General features: G+C 47.7%; 1 protein-coding gene across 4 annotated transcripts; it reads right to left on the reverse strand.

Moving 5' to 3' along the window:
- Positions 1-7,293: 7,293 nt before the first annotated feature.
- Positions 7,294-23,270, reverse strand: ZIC4 (Zic family member 4). 4 transcript variants are annotated; one of them, XM_071752183.1, is made up of 3 exons: positions 16,903-18,521; positions 12,079-12,403; positions 7,294-10,065 (listed from the first exon to the last, which is right to left on the reverse strand). In XM_071752183.1, coding segments are annotated over exons 1-3 (1,491 nt in total). In that variant the 5' UTR covers positions 18,068-18,521; the 3' UTR covers positions 7,294-10,064. The 4 variants fall into 4 exon arrangements, with proteins under 4 accessions (XP_071608284.1, XP_071608286.1, XP_071608285.1 ...); XM_071752185.1 differs by lacking the exon at positions 7,294-10,065 and adding an exon at positions 23,174-23,270 and having other exon boundaries at positions 11,600-12,403; positions 16,903-17,520; XM_071752184.1 differs by lacking the exon at positions 7,294-10,065 and having other exon boundaries at positions 11,600-12,403; positions 16,903-17,520; positions 17,629-18,517.
- Between the last annotated feature and the right edge of the window lie 1,429 nt (positions 23,271-24,699).

Raw genomic sequence — 24,699 nt, forward strand, 5'->3', positions numbered from 1 at the left:
CTGCCAGGGCAGGTCGTCCCCATCCAGTTTTTATACGTCTGTTCGTGAGCACCTTGAGTACAACTGTCTGTTGTCGAAAACTGGCAAAATGTCCCTTGTAATTTAAGTTCAGTATATGTCAGGCGACGTAAAGACACTGACAACTCATTTCTAGGGCCTAAATGATTTCTTACAACACTCGCGGGTCTGAAAGTTGCAACGAAAAGAGGAAAAAAGGCAGAAGAGGCCGGAGGCTGGGCTGGGAGAAGCCTTCCGATTCCTTAGTCATAAATGTGTACAATGGAAGGGCTTTATTGTCTCTCGTTAAGCAGCTCATAAGTGACCCCGTTTATTTCTCAATAGCCATGTTTTGATGACTTATAGTATATGCAAAAACAAACTTTCCCGCGGTGTTTTTTTCCTCCATCATGCTTTTCTTTTCAAATAGCCAGATGATTTTAAAAAGAAAAACACCCAGAAATGATAAATCGCGTCGCATAGCTAATGGCTGGAGGGCGCGTTTACCAATTCATAATCATTTATTCTTGGTGATGTATGACCCTTACTCTTAAATCTCAAAAGCTTCTATTTGAAGGTGTAAATAGCTTTTTTCCCCCTTGCAGTAAACCTTACTGCATTAGCAGTGATTGATCTCCTGTAAAATTCGTCCCAGAGTGCTATTTTAGAGGGGGAACACTGGCTTTTGGAGATTAACTGGGGAGTCTGTTACATATTAATGAACCTAGGAGATATACTAACGTTTTGGTAATTTAGTTATTTGTGTCTATAGCTTTCGCCGTTATTTTCTCTTAGACCCCCGCGGTTGTTATACATCGAATTAAAAAGTGGTCCTTCAGCATCATTTTTTCAGTGGCAACTAAACGCCATTTAATGTGAAAAACAAATGTTGACTTGTCTGTTGAAGGAAGTGTGTTTCTTGGCAAGACATCAAAGTGTTTTAAACTGTATTAGAAGGGTTTGTTAGTTTTCTTACCCGGCGGAGTCATCCCGTCGGAGGGGGGAGCGGGCGCTGTGCGTAGGTGCACGCTGGAGAGGCGGTTTTAGCTGCAGCAGGAATGCACGGGCAACTCTTCTCTGGAATTACAGCCTTGATTAACGTGCTAATGAGTAGGGATGCTAAAGAGTCGACCGGAAACCCGTCTGTGAGAAGGAGGAGTGAGAAACTCCTTGGTTGGGCTCAGCCTGCAGAGAGACCAACTTAACTAAAATGCCATTAACCTACTGCTCTTTCGCAGATACTTGGGCAAAACACCTCGGAAATGTCGGGGCCGAGGAAGAGGCAGGAGGTGGAATCCCTGCTGGGCTCTAGCCTGTCCACCTGCAGATGATGCGGGGATGAAGAGCGGACAGGGCAGCTCGGAGAAGCCGGGCCGGGCACAGCGCACTGGGCGGCGGGGCTGCCGCTGCCCAGCTCCTCTGCGGAAGCATAGAGTGGGGGCCGGGGAGAAGGGAACCCGGTGCCTGGTTGCGGGGTTTTGTGGGTTTTGTTTGTGTGTTATGGGTTTGCTTGTTTGGCGGTTTGGTTTTGGGTTTTATTTTCCAGCGGCTCCCCTCCCTGTTAACTTTGACATCTTGCGCGGATTTATAAATTAGACTTCATTATCTTCGAAGATCGTTAAAGTAGGCAGGTCAGATATGAATTAATGCGTGCAAACCCCCTCGCTACAGCTGTTTTTGCCTGATCTGTCTGGTGGGCTCAGAAAGCAGTCGAAGGCTACAGCCACTTCAATGGGCAAGGAGAGACACGGGTCACTTCTGCCATCCTCCTCGCCATTTATCGACGGTGTCTAAAAGGTTGAAGGGTAGTTGCCAACCAGGCTGCAGAGAGGAGCGACCGGATCCCAGTGCCAAATAGATCTACTCTTATTTTTGAAGGGAAAACACACGTTTCTCCCCCCGCGTCCTGTCCTAAAGTTAAACGTTTGTTTAGGACAAACTCGAGAAGCAACAGTCCTTGCGAGAACCTTGTTTTCCCCTTATTCTCCTTGTGAATAACAAAGTGATCATAGGCTACTGGGCCAGTTGGCGAGGAGAGATCTTTTGTTTTCTGGGGCGATTTATGTTCTTTATAAATATGTGGTTTGGAAAATAAAGAGACTTGAAAACGTTGTTACAATGAAAAAGGACAAATTAGAAGACATTTTCTGTGATCAAAGGAGGAAGAGAAAGCGAGTAGGGGTATTCAAAAAGCTTGACTTATTCACACAACTCCTTTGGAGCCCAGGGGCAACAAGCGTGTCTTACATTGAAAAGGCGGCTCTATTCAGAGTGCAGGTGCGAAGTGGTGTGGCACATTCTGCCACATTATGTAAAGGTTGTTGGAGATTAGTGTTCAGACTTAATAACTAAAGCGCTTGATTTACATTGGAAAAAAAGCCCCCTCATCCGTGAAAGCAAAATAATTTAACGCGTGATCATTTCGAGTGCTGCTGATATCCTAATACTTGCATTGTTCTCGGCCAAGTACTAGAGGAGCGCGGATTGATGCTTTTGGGAACCTATCATTTACAGCCACTGAACTCTCCTCAGAACCGGAGGTCTGGAGGGGACATAAAAGAGGGGCACAGGAGAAAAGTTTCACATTAGAGAGAGGGAAAAAAAAAATCAACAACAAAAAAAAGAGAGTGGGAAAAAAAAAAAGTGACAGTTCCCCACGTCCCCGCAAACGCCTCCATGCCTTCTGCCCGGTGCCAGGGCGAAGAGGAGACCAAGTCTGTGGAGCCAAAAATTGGGCTTATGTCTCAGACACATCTCTACTCCGCCTTTCCCCGTCGGAGCAGAATTACTTACCTTACTAATTATTCATATTTATGTAAATGTCATTAGTTAATGTAACTTTCTATAAAAAGATAATCAGGCGAGAACGGAGCATAGGTATTACCTTAAGTGCATTGGCTCTGGTTGTTTCATTCATATGTTAATACACGTGATGCTGTAGTGCCAGGCGTCGGGAGGGGGAGAGGAGGGGAGAGGAGGAAGGCAAGGGAAATAAATTAAATAATAATAACAAAGCCCCACAAAGGCTTTAAGTTTGCATCGCGGGATCAAGGAGCACGATGTGTTCTGATGCATTGAACAAAGAGAGACCCTGCACCGTTCGCTGCGGCTGCCGGGCATTCCGACAACTTTGGGTGGCTTTTTGTTTGTTTGTGTCCCCTCCTCTCCTGGAGAAGAATTTTATCCTTCAAATCGTTTCGATCTACCCAGATCTTCGTGCTGGACTGAGATCTTCCATTCCCCAACGACACGAAAGAAAGTATCTTTGTGCGGGGGACACACCAATTAAAATTGCAATACCTTTTTCCATCCCCCTTTAGTGTAAGCATTTTAGAGACATTTCCATAAATTCTCCGCGAGAATAAAGGCTATAATGGGAACAAGGTGAGAAAGCTGTTAACCATTGTTTCAGCAAGAAAAGGTCGTAAGTCAGGCAATTGGTGTCTGACCTGTCAGGATAAGGTATAAAGGCTTTATTCATGCAGTCGCTCACGATTTTCTCAGCTCTCACAAAAGTGTTTTTATGATTCTGTTTTCTTACCTCGTTCCTTAATTAAAAAGCTGAATGATTAGAATAGCACCTGCATAATGTCTGGACGACGCCTGCATACTAATTCGCGAGTCTTTACATCTAGTAATTATAACATAAAATCAGAGATTGAATAAAACAGAAGGATTTTGCCCCTAAAGCCCTGCTAATCCCCTTTTAAAAGAGTCTGGTGAAATAATTCAGAACAGTTTCCGGAAGTTGGATTACCGACTCTTTTTTGACTATTTACAATGAAATGATATTTCACACTTAAAGGAGTCTGTATTTCTACAACAGGTTTTTAAAGGTGGCCTGTTTTCTACACAATAACAATCCAGTGACTCCTTCTTTCTTTTCCTACCCATTTTTACCCCCTTTCTCCTAGCAAGATCTTCATCTTTATCAATTCTAAGCGAGACCTAATCTATCCTCAGGTAGGTAGAACAACCACCCCCCCCTTTGAAACCTCCCTTTGACGCCCCACTCCGGGACTCCCAGCCTGGCCACCGCAGGCCCTGGGGGAAGGAGGGGAGAGAGCTGCGTGAGGGCACCTCGGTTTTCCTCAAGTTCACATGGACCCTGTTTCCCAGCCTCTCTCAGGAGAAGGCAGAGAAGCAAGAAGTTCCATTGCTTCCCATCCTCCGACAAGAGGACAATTTAATCCAGAAGTAACTAGTCAAAAGTTGGAGAATAATTTTCCGTGTGTGTTTCTTCCAAAATATGTGGGAGGGCAAGAGCAGGGCGGGGGGAAGGGGTGCAGGATATCCGCGCTTTTGTCTGGCTTTCAGGGCGGGCTACAGCAGGTATCCTGAGGGGCAGCATCGAGGCAGGATGAAAGCAGGAGGGAGCCGCTGGTGGGAGCAGAGCGGTCCCGGGGGGTCCGCCGGCCCGGGCGCGGGGGTGTAGCTCTCCGAGGCTCATCCTGGCCCCCCGCGTTTTTTTCTCCAGTTCGCGCACACCAGCACAGAGGCCCGGAGGCAGGTTTTGCAGCAGTGACGAGCAGATCCTCTGGGTAACATTGACCTAAGGGGAACAAAAAAAAAAAAAAAAAAAAAAAAAAAAAAAGGCAGCCGATTTATTAGGGCGTCCTGTTATTTTAGGAAAAGGGTTTCCTCGTAGCCCTGCGTGTTCTAGCCTGCCATAGCGTTGACAGCGGCCATTGGAGAAGAAAATGACCCTGATGCACTGATTTCCAAGCCCTAGAGATGGTGCCTGGATCTGCGAGGTCTCGTCGCCTTATCCAAGAGAGACAGTGTAGTCCTCTCCTCGGAGACGGGTAGCTCCAGATGTAGAACTTCAGAACAAATTCAGCCTCAATGGAAAGTTGCAGAGGTTTCTCTGAGGCCTACCCATTATTAAGAACACTTTAATCTGCTGTGCCCTTGTTTATTTTATTTAGGTTTCGTTTGTTTTTTTAATTTTGTTTTTTTTACTTTAAAATTATTATTTTTATGGTGACTTTTGTGACCCCCCCGTCCCCTAGTGTAGTCCTACAAAAAATCTACTTATCAGCGATAAAATGGAGTCTATGTGTCATTCAGCATTAAAAATGTAGGGGGTTTAGCTAAAAGCTTTAATTGCTATCCTGGCTCTATTATAACCATGGGAACGCCGTGCTCTGTTGGGATCTCAGAAACGTAACATATCCCTTAAGCAGGCGCTCCCCTTGTTTGTTTACTCTAGATCACTTTCATTTATATCCCAGGAATATTCTTTCACCATACGACACACAAAAAGACAAAGGGTGTAAATAAACTAACATATGGCCCAGAGGTTTTAAGGAAGCTGAAGCCGCTTAGCAAGTCATGTGGGTGATATTGGGAATCCGACTTCTCTCCTTCTCCCCAATCCCGCATAACCTCTGCTTCCCTGCACTCTCCTACCTTTTCACGATAGGTCACGCTCGTGTCACGACCGGCTTTGGGAAACCAGCTGTTTTTCCTTCGGACTGGAAAAATCTAGGCAACTAAGAGATGGAGAGGGATGGGCGCCTGCCATGTGTGTCTGCGTCTCTAAATGCAGCTGGAACCCCCCGTTGACATAACAAATGTGCGGGAGGATGTGTGTGCACACGCACCCCAGCCCTGGGCGCGGTCGTTCTCGCGTAGAGGGGGTCCGCCCGGGCCGGGCTGGCAGGGCACAGAGCATGGTTAAGCAACCCAAAGCACGCCGAGACACTTGACAACAATTTTACCAGTCTTACAATCAATCTCCCTTTCTCTCTTTTTCTTTCTTTCTTTCTCTCTCTCCCTCCTTTTTTTTTTTTTTTTTTCTTTCTTTTTTTTTTTTTTTTTTTTTTTCCCGTCCCATCCTCCCCCCCACTTGTAATCCATTTCAGGGTGTCTGTCCCAAGGAGCCTAAATGGTGGCTGAGCTCTGGCTCAGGCGGGGGGGCGCACGTTTCACCTCCTTCCCCTCCACTTCTCCCGATAAGGCGGCGGAAACGGGTTACTGATTCATATTTCTAATCTTCCTTTCCTGAACATACAATGTTCTTTTGTTAAATGAATGGTCTTTAATTAATGCACTTGCACAATGCAGGGGCTTGCATGGGGATCGATGATAGGAAGCAACAGGGGATGGTTCCCTCCAAAATGGTTTGTCAGCACTGAGAAAGAAAAGGCAATGTCTATAAAAAGGCCACTAATAATGCCCACACGTCTCTCACCATGTTGTCTGAGGGGACATTCCTTCCCTTGTTGACAGTCAAGTGTAATAAGTACATGTCCTCGCTCAATCATTATAGACCATAGAATTGTATTCTTTAATTAGCATGTACTGTTAGTCCTCCTTTCCTTCATGGCCCATTTTTTTGTCTTTTAAGGACCAGGACACCAGCAAAAAGATTTTCCTTCGTGGTTTTTTTTTTGTTGTTGTTGTTGTTGTTTTTTGTTTTTTTCTTGATTTTTTTTCTTAATTATTTTCTTTCTCTTTTTCCCTTTCTGTAGTCACATGTATTCCTTGTTGATAATATTCCTACCAGCCAAAGCCAACTTTTTATCATCTCTGTTAGCCAACTTCTTTCAAGTTTTTCTTTTTTAAAAAGGCGTCAAGCCAGCGCGCATGCGCACGACGCCCGCCGAGGTGAGGACTGCTGTGTGCCCAAGGCTGCTGCATTCTCCCAAATTTAAAGCTGAGATTTAAAAAGTCCTGCAGATAAAACTCCGAGTGTATTGGGTAGCTGCGAAACCCTACAACCCTGTTAAAATCGGTTAGGGGAATACTCAAGGAAAAGAAGGTTCACCTTCAGATCGTTTTATCTGATGAATATATTTCGTCTTTTAGAAATGAATAAAATACTCCTAAGTCCTCAAAAGAACCTTATAGGACCTGTTAGTGTAGCAGGGACTCATTTGGGCAAGGGAGGCGGTAATTTTTCAAACAAGCAGCTTCATCCCTCACCCGCCCAGCCAAAACAATAACCCCTCGGGGACAGGGGGAGCAGCCGCCTTTCGGGACGACTCCGGCTGGAAACTCTCTGAAACATCCAGAGGATGAGTGACCCCAGAACGGCAAACTGCTGGTGCAGGAGTCAGGGTGCCGCTGCAAGGGGAACAACAAAGGGACAGGGCTCCACTTGGGTGACCCCGGGCTGTTTTCGCACTCTGCACCTCGGTCGCTATTGAAAGTACAATTCAATTGAGGTCTCCGACCTGAAAAACGTTATCTCAAAAATGAAGCCAAACAAGTGTTTCGTTTTCTTTCGTTATTTTAATGAAAATGCCAACCTAAAACGATTAACATTAAAAGAGGTTAAAGATCAACAAAGATCACACATTGCTACCCCATTTTACACCACGTTAATACTACACAGGTTCGAGGAAAATTTGTTTTCAACTAGTATAAAAAAGCAACAGAAAGACAAGGTTGACTACACAGTGTTTTAGGAATGGCTCGGTATCATCAGTACAAACACACATTTTAAAAGTGCACATTTGTAAAAATAACCATAGAATTGAAACGTTTATAAATATTTATTGTAAAAAAATCCAAATATTAAAAATAAATAGTATGTTCAAACACACAACATCCCTTCATTACCAAACATGTGCTGAAGGAAAATATGCAGTATAAGAAGAAGTCTGGAAAGAGATACAGCATATCAACACTGCAAATGTTTTGTCTAGCTACATTTTCCAGAGACCTTTCTTCTCTGTACAGCTCACAAGGAATGGGGTAGGCGAATATGACAAGATCCAGGATTAATAATAATAACAACAACAACAATAATAATACCCAGAACATTGCAGTTTCACTCTCTCTTTACTCAGGAAAGTCCCATTAAATTAATGGGGTTGCTTAAAATGGCAGTATTGGGCTCAGACCATTTTGTAGCAACTTAACCAGAACTACACTGATGAGTTACAAGTTCAAGAAATTCCTGTTTACAAATAGAGCATTTCGTGATCTTCAACGAGAAACTACTAAATAAACCTTGATCAGGGGATCTCTTGAGTGTACACCGTGATGTCCATAAAATGAAGATACAAAAGGGATGCAGTTTGACTATCTCTACGATTATGGACAATAAAACACGGGAGCATATGGAAGCCATCGCTTTCAACGCTTTAACAACTTCGATACATTGCAGTATATACATGCTTAATAGGTATTCGGACAGTTAAAATGATCAAAGCCTTTACTCTTATGTCTACGCTCTTGCTTTCATTCTACTGGAAAAAAAAACACATTTGTTGTTCACATATTGGTGCTCATACATTTCTGCTTTCTCCCAAGATTCGTATTCTGTGCAGCATATGTCTAGGAATAATTTATTAGATGGAAAGGTTCATCGGATAAAATGCAAAAAATTTGACATCATTTCAACTTTCGAACAGTAAGGTCATACAGACATCTATGGAGATTTGAACACAGAGTTTCAAACAGACACAGACACGTATACCTAAATGTATGTCTATACACAGTATTCGATAGTTTGGTATTTTCTGCACCCTCTGGGCCCCTAAAGTTATCTTTAAAAGTTTGATTTTATCTCTTTAGAAACGGTTTAAAGCTAACGGGCAGGGTGAGTTTGACAGAGAGGAGAACAAATCGCTGACAAAGAACCTTTTACGTTTCATCAGCGTTGTTAGGACGACGAGCAGGAATTTCTCAGATAATAACTCCCACTTCAAAGATTTCTCAGCTCAATAGAAATTGGACCATCCTTTTTATTCAACCACAAGGGCTGGCACTAAAGACGACTCAACTGTTTGAATTTTTTTTCATCGTGTTTATTTTTCCCCTATTCACTAGGGTACTTGGATAAAATAAACAACAAGACAATTACTGGAACATGGACTTCTAACTTTCCCGGGCCCATGGCCCAGCGCCCATGGCCCCGGCCGTACGGGTGTCAAGTTCCTCCGCACCGCGGAGCCTCCGTTCGCCGCCGCGTAGAGACGGACGGGCAGGGCGCGGTGGGAAGGCCGGCATGAGCATCTCCCCCACGGTCCTCGCCCCGCTTTCCTGACTCCTGGGGAATTTCCATCAGCACACCTCCTCCCTGGGGACGAGGGAGCCCAAGGGAGATCTCTCGGTCCCCATCCTATCTTCCCCTGCGAGGGATAAGGGGGAGGAGAGAGAAGCACTTTTCGGGCTTTGTGGCCGGGTTTTCCTATGAGCAGAGGGTCAGAAACGTTGGGAGACGGGACGGGAGATCGCCCCGAGCCCGGCTGGGCAGGCTCTTACTTTGGGGAGACGGTGAGGGGGAATCAAACTCGGAGAGGAGCCCTCCTCGGGGGGTGGGTGAAGCCCAACAAACCCCCAACTCCACCGAAGTGCATGAGGTGGAGGAAGTATATCGGTAGCGGGGAGCAGATTGAGTGTATTAAGCTAGCATGAAACCAAAGGTCAGTGCAAATGTATCTTAATAGACTGTCTCAAATGGAGTGTGCCTCCTTTGAAGGACGCTTGCTATTGCTCAACTCATTACCATAGCGATCCTAACGTGGCATGCTGATGCACCATAAAACTCACACTTTCAACCCCAAAATCAGGCCCTTTGAACAACCCGAGCTTGATTAGACCTTTCTCCTTTTCTTTTCCCCCTTAAAAACCATTTCCTTGCCTTTAGAAACTCGCCCTCAAATCCCAAACGCATTCTCTGATCCCGGCAGAAAGCAGAAACAAAAGTGAGCTAAGGCGACGGTTCAAGCGGGCCTTTTCTTCCTGACAGTCTTACCCATTTTTATTATGGTCTGGAACAAGTGCCCTGTTCGCGTGGGTTTTGTTTACCGGAAATTAAATGAAAATGATTTAGTTCGCGTCAAACAAAAATATATACTTGTATACACAAGAAAAAGGGCCTGTTAGACGTAAATATTATGTCCTTAATGAAAAGACTGGACGGGCTCCAGACTTTGCCTTTCACTATTTACGTATGACTTGCCTATTGCCATAGAAATCCTAACTTACCATGAAGATTCACCGTTGTGAAGAAATACTTCTTTGTGCGAGCTTGCTTTGATGTCTAAGGCATAAGATTCAGGCTTTCAGCTGCGTCTGTCTCGATTACCTTGAGAGCAACGGGGTAGACATCTGTAACAAGCAAATGAAAAATTAAAGGTGATTAGCCTGCACTTTCAAACACTTTTGTAAACAGAGAAATAAAGAAATAAACAGATCTCAGGACACAATGGAAGCATCCTCCTTGCCCACAGCTGGCTTATGTATCTCCCTCCCTGTTTCCCCTACACAAAATTTCTGGGGCTGCAGAGGGGCACAATTCTCCCTTACTCTAGGCTCCTTTATTGCACATTTCTCTTGCCTAGGTAATTCCCTAAGTGTAACAGCCAGTGCACTATGTTGTCTTCATTCGAGTCATTTAAACACGAAAGTTGTCCAGTTTAGGTGAGTGAAGAAGGGACCCTCGACTTCAGTGCCTTGGAAGGAAAATAAAATTGCATGAGTAGGGGATGTGTTGGGAATGTTTTTAGCCACCGACCAGCTATTTATTTTTTCTGTAACTTTGATATTTATGCATATCTACGAGTTCCTGTGTGTGCGTGTAGGGGTATTGACCCCCATCACCTGGGTGCAGAGCTGATGTATCAGGCACCAGAGGGTGCGGTTACCCCAGCCTTCTGCCTGCACTCCACAAGCTGTGGAAGTATCTTCCAGTCAGCCCATGCTATTTATTTGCCTATACTATCTGGTATTCTTAAACTTCATTAAAGTAATTAAAACGGCACCATTCGGCAGTTTCAAGCTACCCCAATGGAAGGATTTGTTTATTTATTTTAGGGGGTTGTTTGTTTGTTTGTTTGTTTTCCTTTACTCTCTAAGCCAGAGGACTGAGCCCTGGGGGTCTGCATGGGGTCTAGTTTTAAGCTCTGGGGCAGGATGAAGATGCTGCGGCCGCCTTACCGGAGCGGTATAAGTATTTGTCATGGGGACTCTTGGCAGGGCAGACACCGCGGAACAGCGGCCCTGGGTCCCCGCGCTGCCGGGGGCTGCCCGGCCCCGGCCCTTGCCGTGACGTCACCGAGAGGGCTCTGCTCCCTCCCCCCCTACCCCCCTGGGGAGCCCGGGCGCCCACGGTTCAACAGGAGCCACGCTCTGGGTGGGGACGGGCATGTTTGGGTATTAGAAGTCATTACCAGTGGGATCTAAAATGGACAGTCAATCATCGCACCCCCCTGGGCCTTTATCAGCGACTACTGAGGGAGGGAATATGTATATTTGTGTGTGTACTTATTTATATGCAACAACGGGGTAAAGTAAGGAGATTCTTTACAGAGACGTCCATCGAACGGGTTAATTAATCAAAGAATTTAATTGATCCATTTTGTACAATCTGGTAACAAATAGTAGTTTATATTTTTCTCTTCTTAAAAAACCCCACACTTTCACACGAAATGGTGAGTGAATGGAACAGTGTAGCCCATGGTCCTGCTGACAAGAGAAAAGCTGTACAGCCAAAATCTGTATGAAACCACTGTGGTCTTTTGGGGTGAAGGAAGGGAAGGGAAGGGAAGGGAAGGGAAGGGAAGGGAAGGGAAGGGAAGGGAAGGGAAGGGAAGGGAAGGGAAGGGAAGGGAAGGGAAGGGAAGGGAAGGGAAGGGAAGGGAAGGGAAGGGAAGGGAAGGGAAGGGAAGGGAAGGGAAGGGAAGGGAAGGGAAGGGAAGGGAAGGGAAGGGAAGGGAAGGGAAGGGAAGGGAAGGGAAGGGAAGGGAAGAAGATGCAAATCAGTGGTCTTGTAACAGACTGGAGCAAGGTGGTCAGAGGCGGGTGTGTGTAGCACGGAAAGGGAAGGTGGCAGCACCCCGCCCGAGGCGGAAGCAGCCCTCCCGTGCGCGGGGTGCCAGGGGCTCAGGCTGGAGGCCGTCGCTGCCCACCCACCTTCCGCAGCGGGTCGTCAGTCCCTCCGCCAAGCGTCTTTCTGCCTCTCCCGCTCGGCCTCCCCGCGCGCCGAGCAGCGCTCCCCGTTCCCTGCCGGGCAAGGGCCGCCCGCCCTAGCAGCGGGGCCGGAGCTCAGCTAGGGGAGCGGCAGCGGGGGGGGCAGCGGAAGGCGCGGGGAGGGCGCAGAGCCCCGCGCCCTGACACACGTACCATTCGCTCAGGTTGGCGGTGGACTGCGCGGGAGCGGAAGGCTCGGCGTGGGAACAGGAGGCAGGGGGCTCCCGGCCGGAGTCCGAGGAGGGGGACACCAAGGAGGGCGTGGAGGACTCGTAGCCGGAGCTGGGAGGAGGGGATTTGCAGTGCACTTTCATGTGTTTTCTCAGGGAGCTGGGGTGGGTGTAGGACTTGTCGCAGCCTCTCACTTTGCAGTTGTAGGGCTTGTCGCTGGTGTGGACGTGAGAGTGTTTCTTCCTGTCGCTGCTGTTGGCGAAGCGTCTGTCACAGCCTTCGAATTCACATTTGAACGGCTTCTCCCCTGCAGGAGGCAATGGACGAGCACAGCCATTAGCGACGGCGGCCGTAGGGCAGGGAGCAGTGAGCCCGGCACCCCCCGCGAACCTCCCCGGGCCTCTCTCCCCTGCCCTGCCGCGTTTCTCCCTGTGGCAGCTCACAGCCACCGGCCCTTCCCATCCTCGCCTGCCCCGCCGAACTCTCCCGGAGCCTCCGCTTGGTGCCCACCCGGCTGCTCAGCCGGCTCCGCACTGGGAGCCCCGGCCCGGCCAGCTTCTCCTCCCCCTTCCCCTTCCCTCTGTGTCAGCGTGGGATTTTGTGCAAAAGACAAAGCCCCGAGATAAGGAAACTTAAAGGCCAAGTGCTCATTGCGGGCAAACAACGTCTGTTGTCCCCGCAGTCTCCGATGTCCTGCAGGAAGAGCGGTCAGTGATTTATCTTTGGGAAGGTTTTTCAGTTAAATAAATTTCTCACACTCCCCCAGGTGCACGTGGAAATATTATTCATAACCTGGCTAGATCACATCTCATCCACACCACTCTTGAATTGATCACAATCGCCTGGAAGATTCTCATTTCTCCTCCTTTTCCCGGTCCCCAGTTTCCGGATATCGTGTGTTAAGAAGCACAAATATTTCAAAAAGACATTGATGGGGAGGCGTGAAGGGGGCAAAACGATAGAGATTCAGCAGGATGATGACTAGGCCATTGCACGGCACTGTTGTGAGGGTAGGATTCCCTTTTCGTTTGAACCTACTCAGCCACGGAAGGAATTGAAACCCGGATTAATTTGTCTAATAGTATGATGAGTGACGTTAAGCGTAATAGAAATATAATCGTGTTGCTGGACTCCTGTGAAAGTTTAGCCTCGGATCGTGTGGACAGGGCATGGTACACGATATACAGGAGTTTTTCGAGGAAATACGCCATGGAGTGTTTCGGGATGAAATGATGACTACATTATTGTCACTGATAATAACAAACTGCAAAACCCTGTTCGCCAAGAAGTGCCCAGGTCCTGCACCAACCGAGTATGAAAATAACCTCCTCATTCGTCAAAATCCGAAAAGTACCAGGGTGCAGGGAACACCACAAAAAATATACGACCGAATCATAAACCTGAAGAACAAACAAAGCCACTGCGTTCACCATCATGGCGTATGTGATCGAAAGGACTTCCAATTTTTGGAAAAGCTTCCAGTTTGCTGTGGAGCTTTTTTGTTTGTTGGGTGTTTTTGGTTTGTTTTGTTCCCTGCCCCCGCCACCCTCCCGAATTTATTGGGATTTAATTTTTTACCTCTGTCAGTTCGTCACGATTAAATTTCGTAGATCGCAGCCCACCTCGTGCTCGGCTGCGAGCAGCAGCACATAAAGGAAGGCATTCCAAATATTTCACATATATGAGCTTTATGCAAGGTGGGTGGGAAAAAGATCATGGCTCCGCATTTAAAGTCCTTTCCTCACTGTAATAATCAAAGAGGGGCTCTCACAAACTGCACTGTTAACATTTGCAAACAGGATGGGTAAATACCTGGTGTTAGGAGGAAGGGAAGAAGAGGTTAAAAATAAGGTCTCTTAGAAAACGATGCGGGTCCTGTAACCAAACACTGTCGACATACAGCGGTACCTATGCCTGGTACGCACGCACGCATATAATCTAATTACACTTTCACGTAAGGAAATAATTTGACCTTCAGCATCCAAGTTGAGACAACAAATCAAGGATGTTAGTGTAGTACAAGCAAGCAATAAGTTAGGAGACCCCAGGGAAAGCCATCCACATAAGCACTGTGCTTGTGCAAAGTGAGCTACATTCAGGTAAAAGCAGGCTGCGGCGCATGCCGCTTCCCCGAGAGTTGAAAAATGTTCAACTTAGCTTAACCCCCTTGAAAGAGCCACAGAAAAGTCCCTCCGTACAGTCAGGTTTCAAGAGGGAAGAGGGCAGCATTTTCTCAGCTACCCGGTTTGCATTCTCTGAACGCCTCAATAAAGAGGAGACATCCGAGCCATTTGCAAGTATTCCTTTCGCGAGAGCAGGTTTTCTTACGTGGAAATCCCTACCCGGCAGAGAGAGGACATTTTACAGGTCCTGGCTGCCGCTGCCCGGACACGGAGGTGCAGCCACGCAGAAAGTTTCCCGGGCGATGGAGAAGCTCAGGATCTCAACCGCCATTTTACCCCCACACTTATAGCTGGGCTAAAGTGTTCAGTGAAATTCTGCTTGGAAATTGTGGCATAATCCCCCTTCTCCGGGAGTGGATTAAGGTATTTACCAGCTTCTCCTGGGGGTGGTGGGAAGGTGTGTGTGTGTGCGGTGGGGGTGTGGGGTGTGGGTGTGAGGTCGGGAGGGAAGCCGGATGAGGCAGCCCCCGGGGATGCGGGTGAGGCACGGGGGCGGCGGGGGCCGCCCGCGAGGGAAAGGGGCTCCGTCCCACGCCTCGCACTATTGTTTCTGGCCCGCTGGAAAGGCGGCGAAGTAATCCCTGCCCATCCTGCTCGTCCCGCTGCCTCCGCCTGAACGGCCTTATCCTCCAACCTAGGAAATTCGAGATTCACCAGAAATCCCTCTCTCTGCTCCCCAGCCTCGGAGAAATCAGAAGTCATTAATATTTGAGGAGGCAATAATTTTCCTGTTGAATCTAGAACTGTCTTCATGAATAATTCGTAGCGAGTTATATTAGGGTTTCAGAAACATTGCGTTTTTGACAACTTCTGGGTGTTTAATAGAAACGGTGGAACCATAAAGGCCCTGCAGGAGTTTTCACAATACAGCAATTAATCACCGGGAAAGTTAAAGCGAAAAGTACAGACGCTCAGAATGATGTTTAATAAACGCAAAGCTCCGATCTTGGGTTTTGCCCTGAACCTGCCTCTCCGATGTAGGTCAGTATTCCCAAGAATTTAACCATTTTCTGCTTCAGAGACTTCAAACAGTGAGGCCGTTAAAGAGCAGTAAAAGTTTGTTTACTTAAGAAAAACACTGTCATTAAGGGATGAGCTCTGCCAGTTAATGGATGTACCTGTGCTGATCCGACAAGGAGCTGGCACGGATACAAGTTATCTGACCCGGGGACACCCATTTTTCCTCGAAAAAGGGGTGCGAGACGGCAGAAGAAGAACAAAATTTTGCTGTCGTCCCCCCCCTCTCCCCACCCCCTCTCCCCCCCCGGCACACAGACGAGCTATTCATAGAGCGATGGAAAAATAATTAGGTGACGAGTGACGGTCGCTTCAAAATCTCTGTGCTATGTTTAGGCGATAGCGATACGAAATTGGTATACATACTGTATATTTTATCACGTCGAGTTATATCATAAAATGTAACTCCTGGAAGGTCAAGCCCTGCGCCGAGAGTAGGGGAAGGGGAGTTTTATGAGCTGGAAGGCGAAAAAAATCGTTTGGCTGTAAGCAGATCTTACAATAGGATTATGTAGTTTCCCTCGTAGTGCACAAGGCTATACAGAAAGGGGTGGGAGGTGGAAAACCCTATACTGGAACAGATTAAATTTTCCAAAAAGGGCTTATTTCTTATCTTCTTCTTCACAGAAAAAAAAAAATATTCTAGTGCTACAGACTACAAACACCGGCTGCTCAACTAATTAATACAACTTCACGAGATGCTCCTAGAAGTGTGAAAACTTTCTACGTGCAATTTCATTAATTATAAATGCTTTCCTGGCCGGAAGATTTCAAATGTAGTATTGCTGGATCGTCCATCGAGTTACTTTATTTTCTGTTAACTAGAACTAACAGATGTTTCTGACACATGTCCCAATTTCGCTTAACAGATCTGCAAATGACATTTCAAAATGTACAGGCAGAAACAATACCGGGTTTTCTTCTCTCTTTTTTTTTCCCCTTTTTTCCCCTTTTCCCCCCTCCCGATAATCAAAACTTGCAGCTCCCCATATTTGCGAATTCAGAGAGTCGTTGGAAAGCAATGCTCATTAAAAATGTCACTGTTATTCAGATCAAACATTTCAAACCCCCTCTGCCCAAAACAAAACTGTTGAACGAAAAGGTCGCAGCTGTGTTATTCTCACAATGTTAGAGCTGTAGCATCTCAGCGACATCAGTCAAAACTGACTAGACAAGTTGTAAGTTCTATTGTTCACTTTTAATTTGTGAGCTTGCACAATGATTTCATTTTTTCCCCCCAACTACTTTAAACTGCCAGGGGAAAAAAAAAATCCTCGCCTATGTGAATAAGCAGAAATAGTAGTAGCTATATCACTCCTCGGTATTTACACAGCTCTACCCGTGTAAAATTACAGCAACCTCTCCGCACAATCAGAAAAAAATATGGACTAGAATTCTGAGATTTGTTCTGGCTCTACTTCCCCCCCCTCCCTTTCTCCCCTCCTCCTCCCTTCAAACGTTAAAGAAGCAAACAAATCTGAGAATTTATTTTCCAGAAGTACTTGGCGTCCATTCCATAACAACGTAAAGGATACATTAAAACATAATAAAGCAAAACAGTATGCTGAATAACACAGAGAGAGTAAAGAGAGCTTTACATACTGACCTGTATGAGTTCTTTTGTGTATTTTGAGATTCTCTGATCTGGCAAACACTTTGCCACAGCCTGGGAAAGGGCAGGGGAAAGGTTTTTCACCTGTGTGGACTCTGATGTGATTTACAAGTTTGTATTTGGCCTTGAAAGGTTTGCCTTCTCTTGGACACTCTTCCCAGAAACATATGTGATTGGACTGCTCGGGTCCTCCAACGTGCTCCACCGTGACATGAGTCACCAGCTCGTGCATCGTGCTGAAAGTTTTCGAGCATAATTTTTTGGGAGTCTGGTCCAACTCAATCCACTTACAGATGAGTTCCTGTTTGATGGGCTGCCTCATGTAACGAAAGAAGGCCCCCGGGCCGTGGTGTGGAGCCAGATTCACGTTCAGATTCATGCCACCGTAGCTATGAAGCGAAGAAGCAGCAAAAGGATCTGTCCTGGAGGCTGGTACTTGAGTGAAATGTTCAGACCTGGCGTACATTTCTCCAGGTAACCCCAGTCTTATCTGTCCGTTTAGATGGCCACCTGGAGCTGCATGGGGAGGCTGCTCATGGAGTCCAGTGAACAGAGAGGGATTTCCAGCTTCTGAGTGGTGGTGGTGGTGACCATGGTGTCCGGGGTAGCTACCTGTTGTTGAGACAAACAGTCCGTGGTGAGAACTTGCAGCAGGGTGCTGCCCGGTCAGCCCTGGCATGAGTGGGGCCGGCAGGTCTCTGTGTATGAAGAAGTCCCTACCTGCTGCCAGAGCCTGGGCTGGGTGAGAGACGGGGTAAGGGGCTGCTGGTGGCTGCGCCGGGCCATACGCTCCTGTTTGACTAGAGACCACCTCGGCTTGGCCTGCCATATGATGATGATGGTGATGATGATGGTGGTGGAGCTGGTGGTGGGGATGAGGGGCAGGGCTGAGTTTAAGGGCCGCGGGGTGATGCTGAGGAGGAGGATGAAGAGAAGGATGGTGACGGTGCCCCATGTGTTCTGGCCGGAGCGGGTGCGGCCCGAGGCGGGACTCGGCGGCGTGCACCCCTGGCTGCGTGGGCGACGTGGCGTGGGGGTGCCCGGCGAGGCCCGGGAAGCCTGTCATGCTCTGAGGGGGGTCGTGGTGGTGGCGAGGAGCCCCCGCCAGATCTACTAATCTCAGCGCTGTGTTCCGCCTGGAGAGAGCCGCAGGGTCCATCCCTGGGATCCCCGGAGCGTCCACACTTATTAGCTTCTAACGCTAAAAAGTCACCTGACAGCGGGAGGAGAGAGACACAGAGAGGGGGACGAAAAAAAAAAGAGCCCCAACTTTTTTTTTTTTTTTTTTTTTTCCTTTTTCCTCCCCCCCAAAAAAAGTTTGCCGGTCCCGCTGCCCCGGCAGCGGGGCGCACGGGCGGCTGTGCCAGCGGGTGGGCTGGGCGGGAGAGCGGCGGGGGCTCGCTTTTGGCGGCGGCGGCCGGGGAGGTCCCCCCGTGTGTCCCGTCCTCCCGCGGGGATGGCGGGAGCCCCGCCGAGCGGACGCGAGACGGGACGGGGCCGCGCACCGCCTCCGGGCCGCGGCGAGGGCCCCGCCATCCAAACAATCGCCGCGGCTTCCCATTGGCTGCCTCTGCGATGACGTCACCGGTGACTGTTCCCCCTGATGCCTGGCAGGGTTATCGCTCCGCGCGGGGGGGCGGGGGGGAGGGGTTGCGCACGCGCTACCGCCGGGTGTCCCCCTTCCCCCGGACACCCCCATCCGCACCGCCCGGGGCCCCACGGAGCGGTCCGGCCCACGGCGCAGCCCGTGGCTGCAGTCCGGCCCGACCCAACCCGGCGGCGGGAGGCCCTGACTGAGGTCTTGCCCCGGTCGCCGAGGGCTCCGCCGCCGGGCCGTGGCCTTAGGGGAACAAAGCCAAGGAGGGAGGGGGAATCCCGAAGGAAGCGCCCCGGCCGTCCGCCCCGGCCTTTGTCCGGTCCCTCCGCCCTGCTCCGGGGCGGGGAGCAGCCCGCGGGGGTTTCCTCGGGAGAGCCCCCGCAGCCCCGCTGGTCCCCGCCGCCCAGCCGGAGCAGCAGGAGGCGAGGCGGCCCCACGGCAGCGGCCCCGGGCCAGCCCGCGGGTCCCTGACACTTGTTGACAGCGCGGGGAGCGGGACCTTCCCCGGCAAAACCAGCAGCTGGAGCCGCTCCGCCAACTCACTTGGCAGGCTGAGGCGTCTGGCCTGGTGCTCGGGCTATTGTACCGCTGCCTGAGGCCTGGCAAAGGATTCCTGGAAGACTCCGCGTCCCCTTCCCCTCCTTCTACAAGTTTTAGCAGTTATCTGGTTATTGGCTTCCAAACCAATGCGAGAAATCATGATGTTCAGACTGAATCTGAGTCTTTAACCCAGAAGAGGGAGTCTCTCTCCCTTTCCCTCTTTCCCTCTCTTTCTCTCACACACACATACAGGGTAGTTCTGTCCTTGCCTTGAAGGAAAAGAATTGCAAAACATTCATAACCAACTCGGTTCTGATGCATCTCACCTGAAGGAAGGAACATGGTCTGCATCGCTAATGATCAAAGTGTAGGTTACGTTTCAGGTCTATACAGTGAGGCCTTACAGGTTCAGGAAAGCTTAGGGCTTCATCACAGGAGGAAGCAGCTACTTAAGTTTTTAAGAAGGGGATTGTGAATTAAAAGAAAAAAAAAATAAAAAAGAATAAATGAAACATGGGAAAGGAGGGAAGAAATAGGGCTTCAGGAAAGGAAAACACAGCTGTAAATATCTGCTCACGATATTACCACACAACTCATAAATGTGACCCCACCAATAAACGCACATCCTTACAAACTAAAGCAACAATTAATTCTCTTTCCATTGTGTCCAGCTCTCAGCATTTGGATATATTTGACTTGCTGTGAACTTGGCAGTGGACACTTTACTGCATGCATGCCAGGTAAAGCTCCCAGCACGAAATTTTGTATCGCCATAAAAATTTAACAGTATCAGCTATCGATAGGTTTTATATTAAGTAGTAAATGAAGAAACCGTTTGGCAATGTCAACCAAGCTACTCTCATAACAGAAACTACCAGCCAGTGATCAGAACCTGTAAGATTTAAGTGGAGGAGATACATAACCACACAGGGGACAATTTTTATCACGGCATTGAATATTATGGGCTGGCTGCAGTCACATATTTTGACTATGCTTGCCTTTCACCATGTTCCCCTGTAACACAAGACTGATATTTAGGTAGCTAGCTGTAGATACATCCATGTACATCTTTCTGAGTGGAGATGATGAAAAGTGACAAATTATGCAATTAGCTCTCCATCCTTACATAACATGTTTAAGCAGGCATTTTAAAGCACACACCATCCTCACAATATCTCAACTTTCAAGTCTACTTGCTCTACAAAATGGATTTGACAGTCCTATTCACGACCATCTCAATAGGAGTGAACAGAAGAGACAAACGTTAGGAAGTACGAATCTGTTACTTACAAATGTACTGAGAGTGTGAATTCCAAATAAAGCTGCTTTCCTCATACCTCCTTAAAATACTGCATCTCTACATACTTGTTATCCATCAATTCTGACACTCCATGGTCAAGAGAGAAAGCATCTGGAACAGTTTATCAATTAAAAGATGTCATGACCGGTTTGCCCTAAGCTCAGTTAAAATACTGTGATGGTTTCTTGTCAGACACTCATGGCTCTCCGCTTGCCCCTCACTCAGGGCTTTCTCTCACTCCCCTTTCCAGGCAGAGAAGCAGAACCTGGCCTTCGGTATCCCTCACTGTTAGGTGAAGTTGGTGTGAGCCCCGATTGCGGGCGGGGGGGTTGGGGAGGTGGGGGGAGAGGCGCGGGGGGCGGGCGGGGGCCGCCACATGACTGCGGGGAGGCGGAGAAACGGGGAAGAGGTGGGGAACGGGGCCAGACCCGGCCGAACCCAGTGCATCTCCCGGAATGTTTTGAAAACTTGAATGCCTGTTTGTGCAGCCCTTTGGCAGCTTGAGCTCCTGCGGCGGCCACTCGAGGGGTGACCAGGGCTCCTGCTTCTTGGCAGCGACCTGAGCTGCGTTTGAGCGGATAAGCCGGGCTCTGGGCAAATTCTCAACTGTCTCAACACCAGCTTGTGCAGGGCCATTTGTTATTATTATGATCATTATTGTTGCTTTTAATATTAGTATTACTTCCTTTCCAACACACCTGGCTACGGTAAGACTCCTTCTAGACTGCCCTCAAGGCTCAGAGCTGGATGAACCAGAGCCTTTCCAGAGCAAAACCAAGATTACTCAAGCAGCAGAAGAGAAACATCCAGCACTGAAGATGAAGCTCAGACATCAGGACAGGTCCATAGGACCATGTTTATATAAGAGCTATAGGATAGATCTTATCCTAAAGGAAGCAAAGCTTAGAGGGACCACGGCGATCACTTGGGTGCCAAATCAACACGAACAGTTAGCTTGAACTTGAGTGCTAATATTACAGTGTCTGCTGTGATTCTGCAGCCCCCGATCCAAAGCCTGGCCGCGTTGGAGGGTTGCTCTGCACAGGTGACATGTGAAAAAAAGTCACAAGAACTTTTCCACCCTGCTCCTCTTATCCGATCTTGCCCCTGACCCAGCTCTCTCGGGGAAGCGCCGAGTTGGCCGAGGCAGGAGCCCCAGCGCCGGGGCTGCGTCCTGAAGAGGGGCAGAGCTGCCTCTCTGCTTCCCGTCCCGCAGTGCAGGGGGATTTAGAGTTCCCCCTGCCCACCCCTCAGGGGTGTAGGGCCAAGCCGGGCAGCCTCAAGCCGCCAATGCTTGCCTGCACCAACGCCGGGAGGCTGCCGGGGCCTATGGAATGGGAATGGCACCAGACACACGGTAAATCCCCGGGGGGGGGAGGGGGGGCGGTGTGGGGACAGGGTCAGCCCCGATGCCCCGTGCCTGTTTTACAGACCCACAATACTTGACCTTTTTTTGGGTAGGAGTCTGCCTATACAGGTAGAAACTTACCTGTGTTTCTACCTTTGGTGAAGAAAGGGCTTGCTGGAAAGGTGAGGTGCAAAGCCCCAGAAAATCAGAGGCTTCTCGTGTTGTGTTCTTTGACTTGGGGCCAAATACTGCTCACTCACAGAGTCCTGCTCAGCACAAGGAACAGCTCCTGCTCCAGAAAGAATCGAGGAGAGCAAAATCTGACCTTCACCCACCCCCGTGCTCTTCCACTCCTGCTTCTGCGGAAACTTCCCCTCCAGACGAGCCAGCCACAAACTTTCCAGTCGCTGCCCGAGGGCTGCGACGGGACAGGGTGCTCTGAACTCTGTAGACTGCAGGTTCCAGGATTCAACTGGGAGATGAGAGAAGGGGAACCTATTCATCTGAAAATTCTAATACTTAATGTAAGGACGGGGGAAAAAAAAAAAAAAAGACCAAGGAATAGCAAAAGTGAGGACACGTAAGTGACCCTGTGTGATTTCTTATCCCTCAAACTCAGGTTGAACAGGGAAGGATGCTAGAGACAGTGAGTGACAGAGGGGCAGGCGCAGGACCTGAGCCCGAGTCCCTGCCTACCTCGGCAGAAGGACTTCTGGTTACAAAGAGGTGGTTCAATAAAGCCTCTAGGTAATACCAACATACCCTCAGAAAGAAGAGGAAAGGTACCTTGTGTCTCAAGAGCGCACTCTTCCTTTGTTTCCACTCCCTCACCTCACCCCCACTTATGGAGACTTCTTTATTTCAGAGTTCCCAGATAGTGGGAACTCAGCTACCAGACTAGGAATGGCTTGTACCTGGGTTTGCCTCTCACTTTTTGTGACCTAGATCTACCCTAGAACAAGCAAATCATATGCTTAATTTAAATAGAATATTTCATTCAATACCTCAAGATTAAGGTATTCCTGTCAGATAAGCTGTCAGTCACTAACTACTTCGACACCACATTGTGGAAGTCTGGTATCCCTGGTAAAGATGATACATATCATGTAAACCCCATCAACAAGATCAAAGTGTTTTTCTTTAATAGGATCCAATACATGTCAAACCTCATTCCAATCAAATCGTCCGTAAATGAATTCAAGATGAATATGTCATAGAATAATGTGACAGTGCAATCACATGGGGTCAGGGGTTGTTGTTTCAATGAGAGAGTCGTCAAATATTAATTCTAGAACCTCCAAATGAATAGGCATTGAGCAGGATTAGGCAGCTGCTGGTGGGGAGTTGTGTCGCTGATTTGTGTTTATGCGAGTACGTTAAACACTAAGCTGAAAAAAAAATATTGTCTCCGTTGAACTGGGAAAAAAAAAAAAAAAAAAAAAAAGACAAAAAAAAAAAAAAAAAAAAAGACATAACTTACTTGACTTTTCCAGGGTGTTTCTGTAAAGTCGTTTTCTTTTCCTCATTACAAGGGGAGTCTTGTGCCTCATTTTCCGACTTTGTTCCTGTTGGGGAAGAGGGATGAAAGTTAAAAGTAAAACCATTTGTGTGTGATATGAAATGAGTAAAGTGCTATATGACTCAAGTATAGATTCAAAAAGAAAAGAAAACAAAGCATGAGAGAAGGGGAAAGACAAGCTTTCTCTGAAGAGAAACTGAAGGCTGTCTCCTCAGCAAACCAGCACATGTTTTATGGAGTCGTGAAGTTTCCATGGCTGATTTAGGGGAAAAAAAATATGAAAGGACATCTTTTCAGTTTTCCTTTGATCTGACATTCACCTTCTTGCAGGCGATTTTAAGGCAGGTTTTTACCAACTCGACTATATTGTTTACAGATCCTTCACTCCAGAAATTAAATTTTGGACTCTCTGCGAGCCTCCAACACAAGTTGTTGTCTCAGCAAGGATTAGTATAGTACCACCCTGGCACTTCTCCCTGCCTATAATTTTCAGCTTGCTCTTTGCACTCTGCAAGGCAGAGCACTGCCACTGCTGCAAGCAGAACTTTACACATCTCTTTTTGAGCGGCAGCAATAACCCTGAGAGCAGATCTGGGGTTTGATGCAGTGTTTGAGTCTCACATTTTTTTCAGATATCTTTAAAATTCTCAGACTTGGGTTTGTTTTTTTTTTTTTGGTGCTTTGTTTTTTTTTCTTTTTAGATACAGAAAAACACATTAGAATGTGTAAGTAGTTTCTTCAAAAGAGATTAGTATTACTATTGCTGTTGTTTGCTGTTACTATAGGGACTCCAGAGCTGATAAATAAAAATCTATAGCAACACAGATAATTTATTATATTAATTATGAAACTTCATCAGCACTTCACAGTCATACTCTATCACAAACCTTTTGATCTCCTCAATGTTTTTACCACTGTTATGAAAATTACTGCCGAAACAGAAAGAACTAGAGGAAACCGTTAGGAGTTATATTTTCTAGTCAACTTCCATTCATCTTCACACTTTTTTTTCAAGTGAAAGCACCAAATACTGCTCTGCTAGCGAGAGGCTAACAGGAACTGCACTTTATTAGTTAGTATGGGAGGTTGGATGAGAGTTCAGTTCCCAAGCATTCGCCAAAACTTGTTGAAACTGGACAAAAAAAAAAAAAAAAAACGATGTATTTAATATTTCAAATGGTTACCAGATGACAAAAAAAAAAAAAAAAAAAAAAAAAAAGAAAAAAAAAAAAGAAAAAAAAAAGAAAAAAAAAGAAAAAAAAGCAAACAGTTGTGGATTTCAGAGTAAATATTGTCGAAAACTCTGGCTCAACCTCGCACGCCTTTCTCAGCTACACAGTGCCACTGGTGGAGCAGTAGTGTGAAGATGCCCCATTGATTGCCCGAGCCGGACGTATCTCGTCCGGGTCGAGCCTCCGGATCCCGGTGCCGGGTATCACTCCCGCCCCTCCCCGTGGTTCCCCGCTGGGCCTGGGTGTGCGAGGGGC

This window comes from Heliangelus exortis, chromosome 9 (genome assembly GCF_036169615.1).
Source record: "Heliangelus exortis chromosome 9, bHelExo1.hap1, whole genome shotgun sequence".
Lineage (NCBI taxonomy): Eukaryota > Metazoa > Chordata > Aves > Apodiformes > Trochilidae > Heliangelus > Heliangelus exortis.

Coding starts and splice junctions, on each gene's coding strand:
- ZIC4 (XM_071752182.1), bottom strand. CDS start 18,067: ATGGACCCTGCGGCTCTCTCCAGGCGGAACACAGCGCTGAGATTAGTA. Junction 12,404..16,902: donor ACACAAAAGAACTCATACAG/GTCAGTATGTAA, acceptor TGCCTCCTGCAG/GGGAGAAGCCGTTCAAATGT.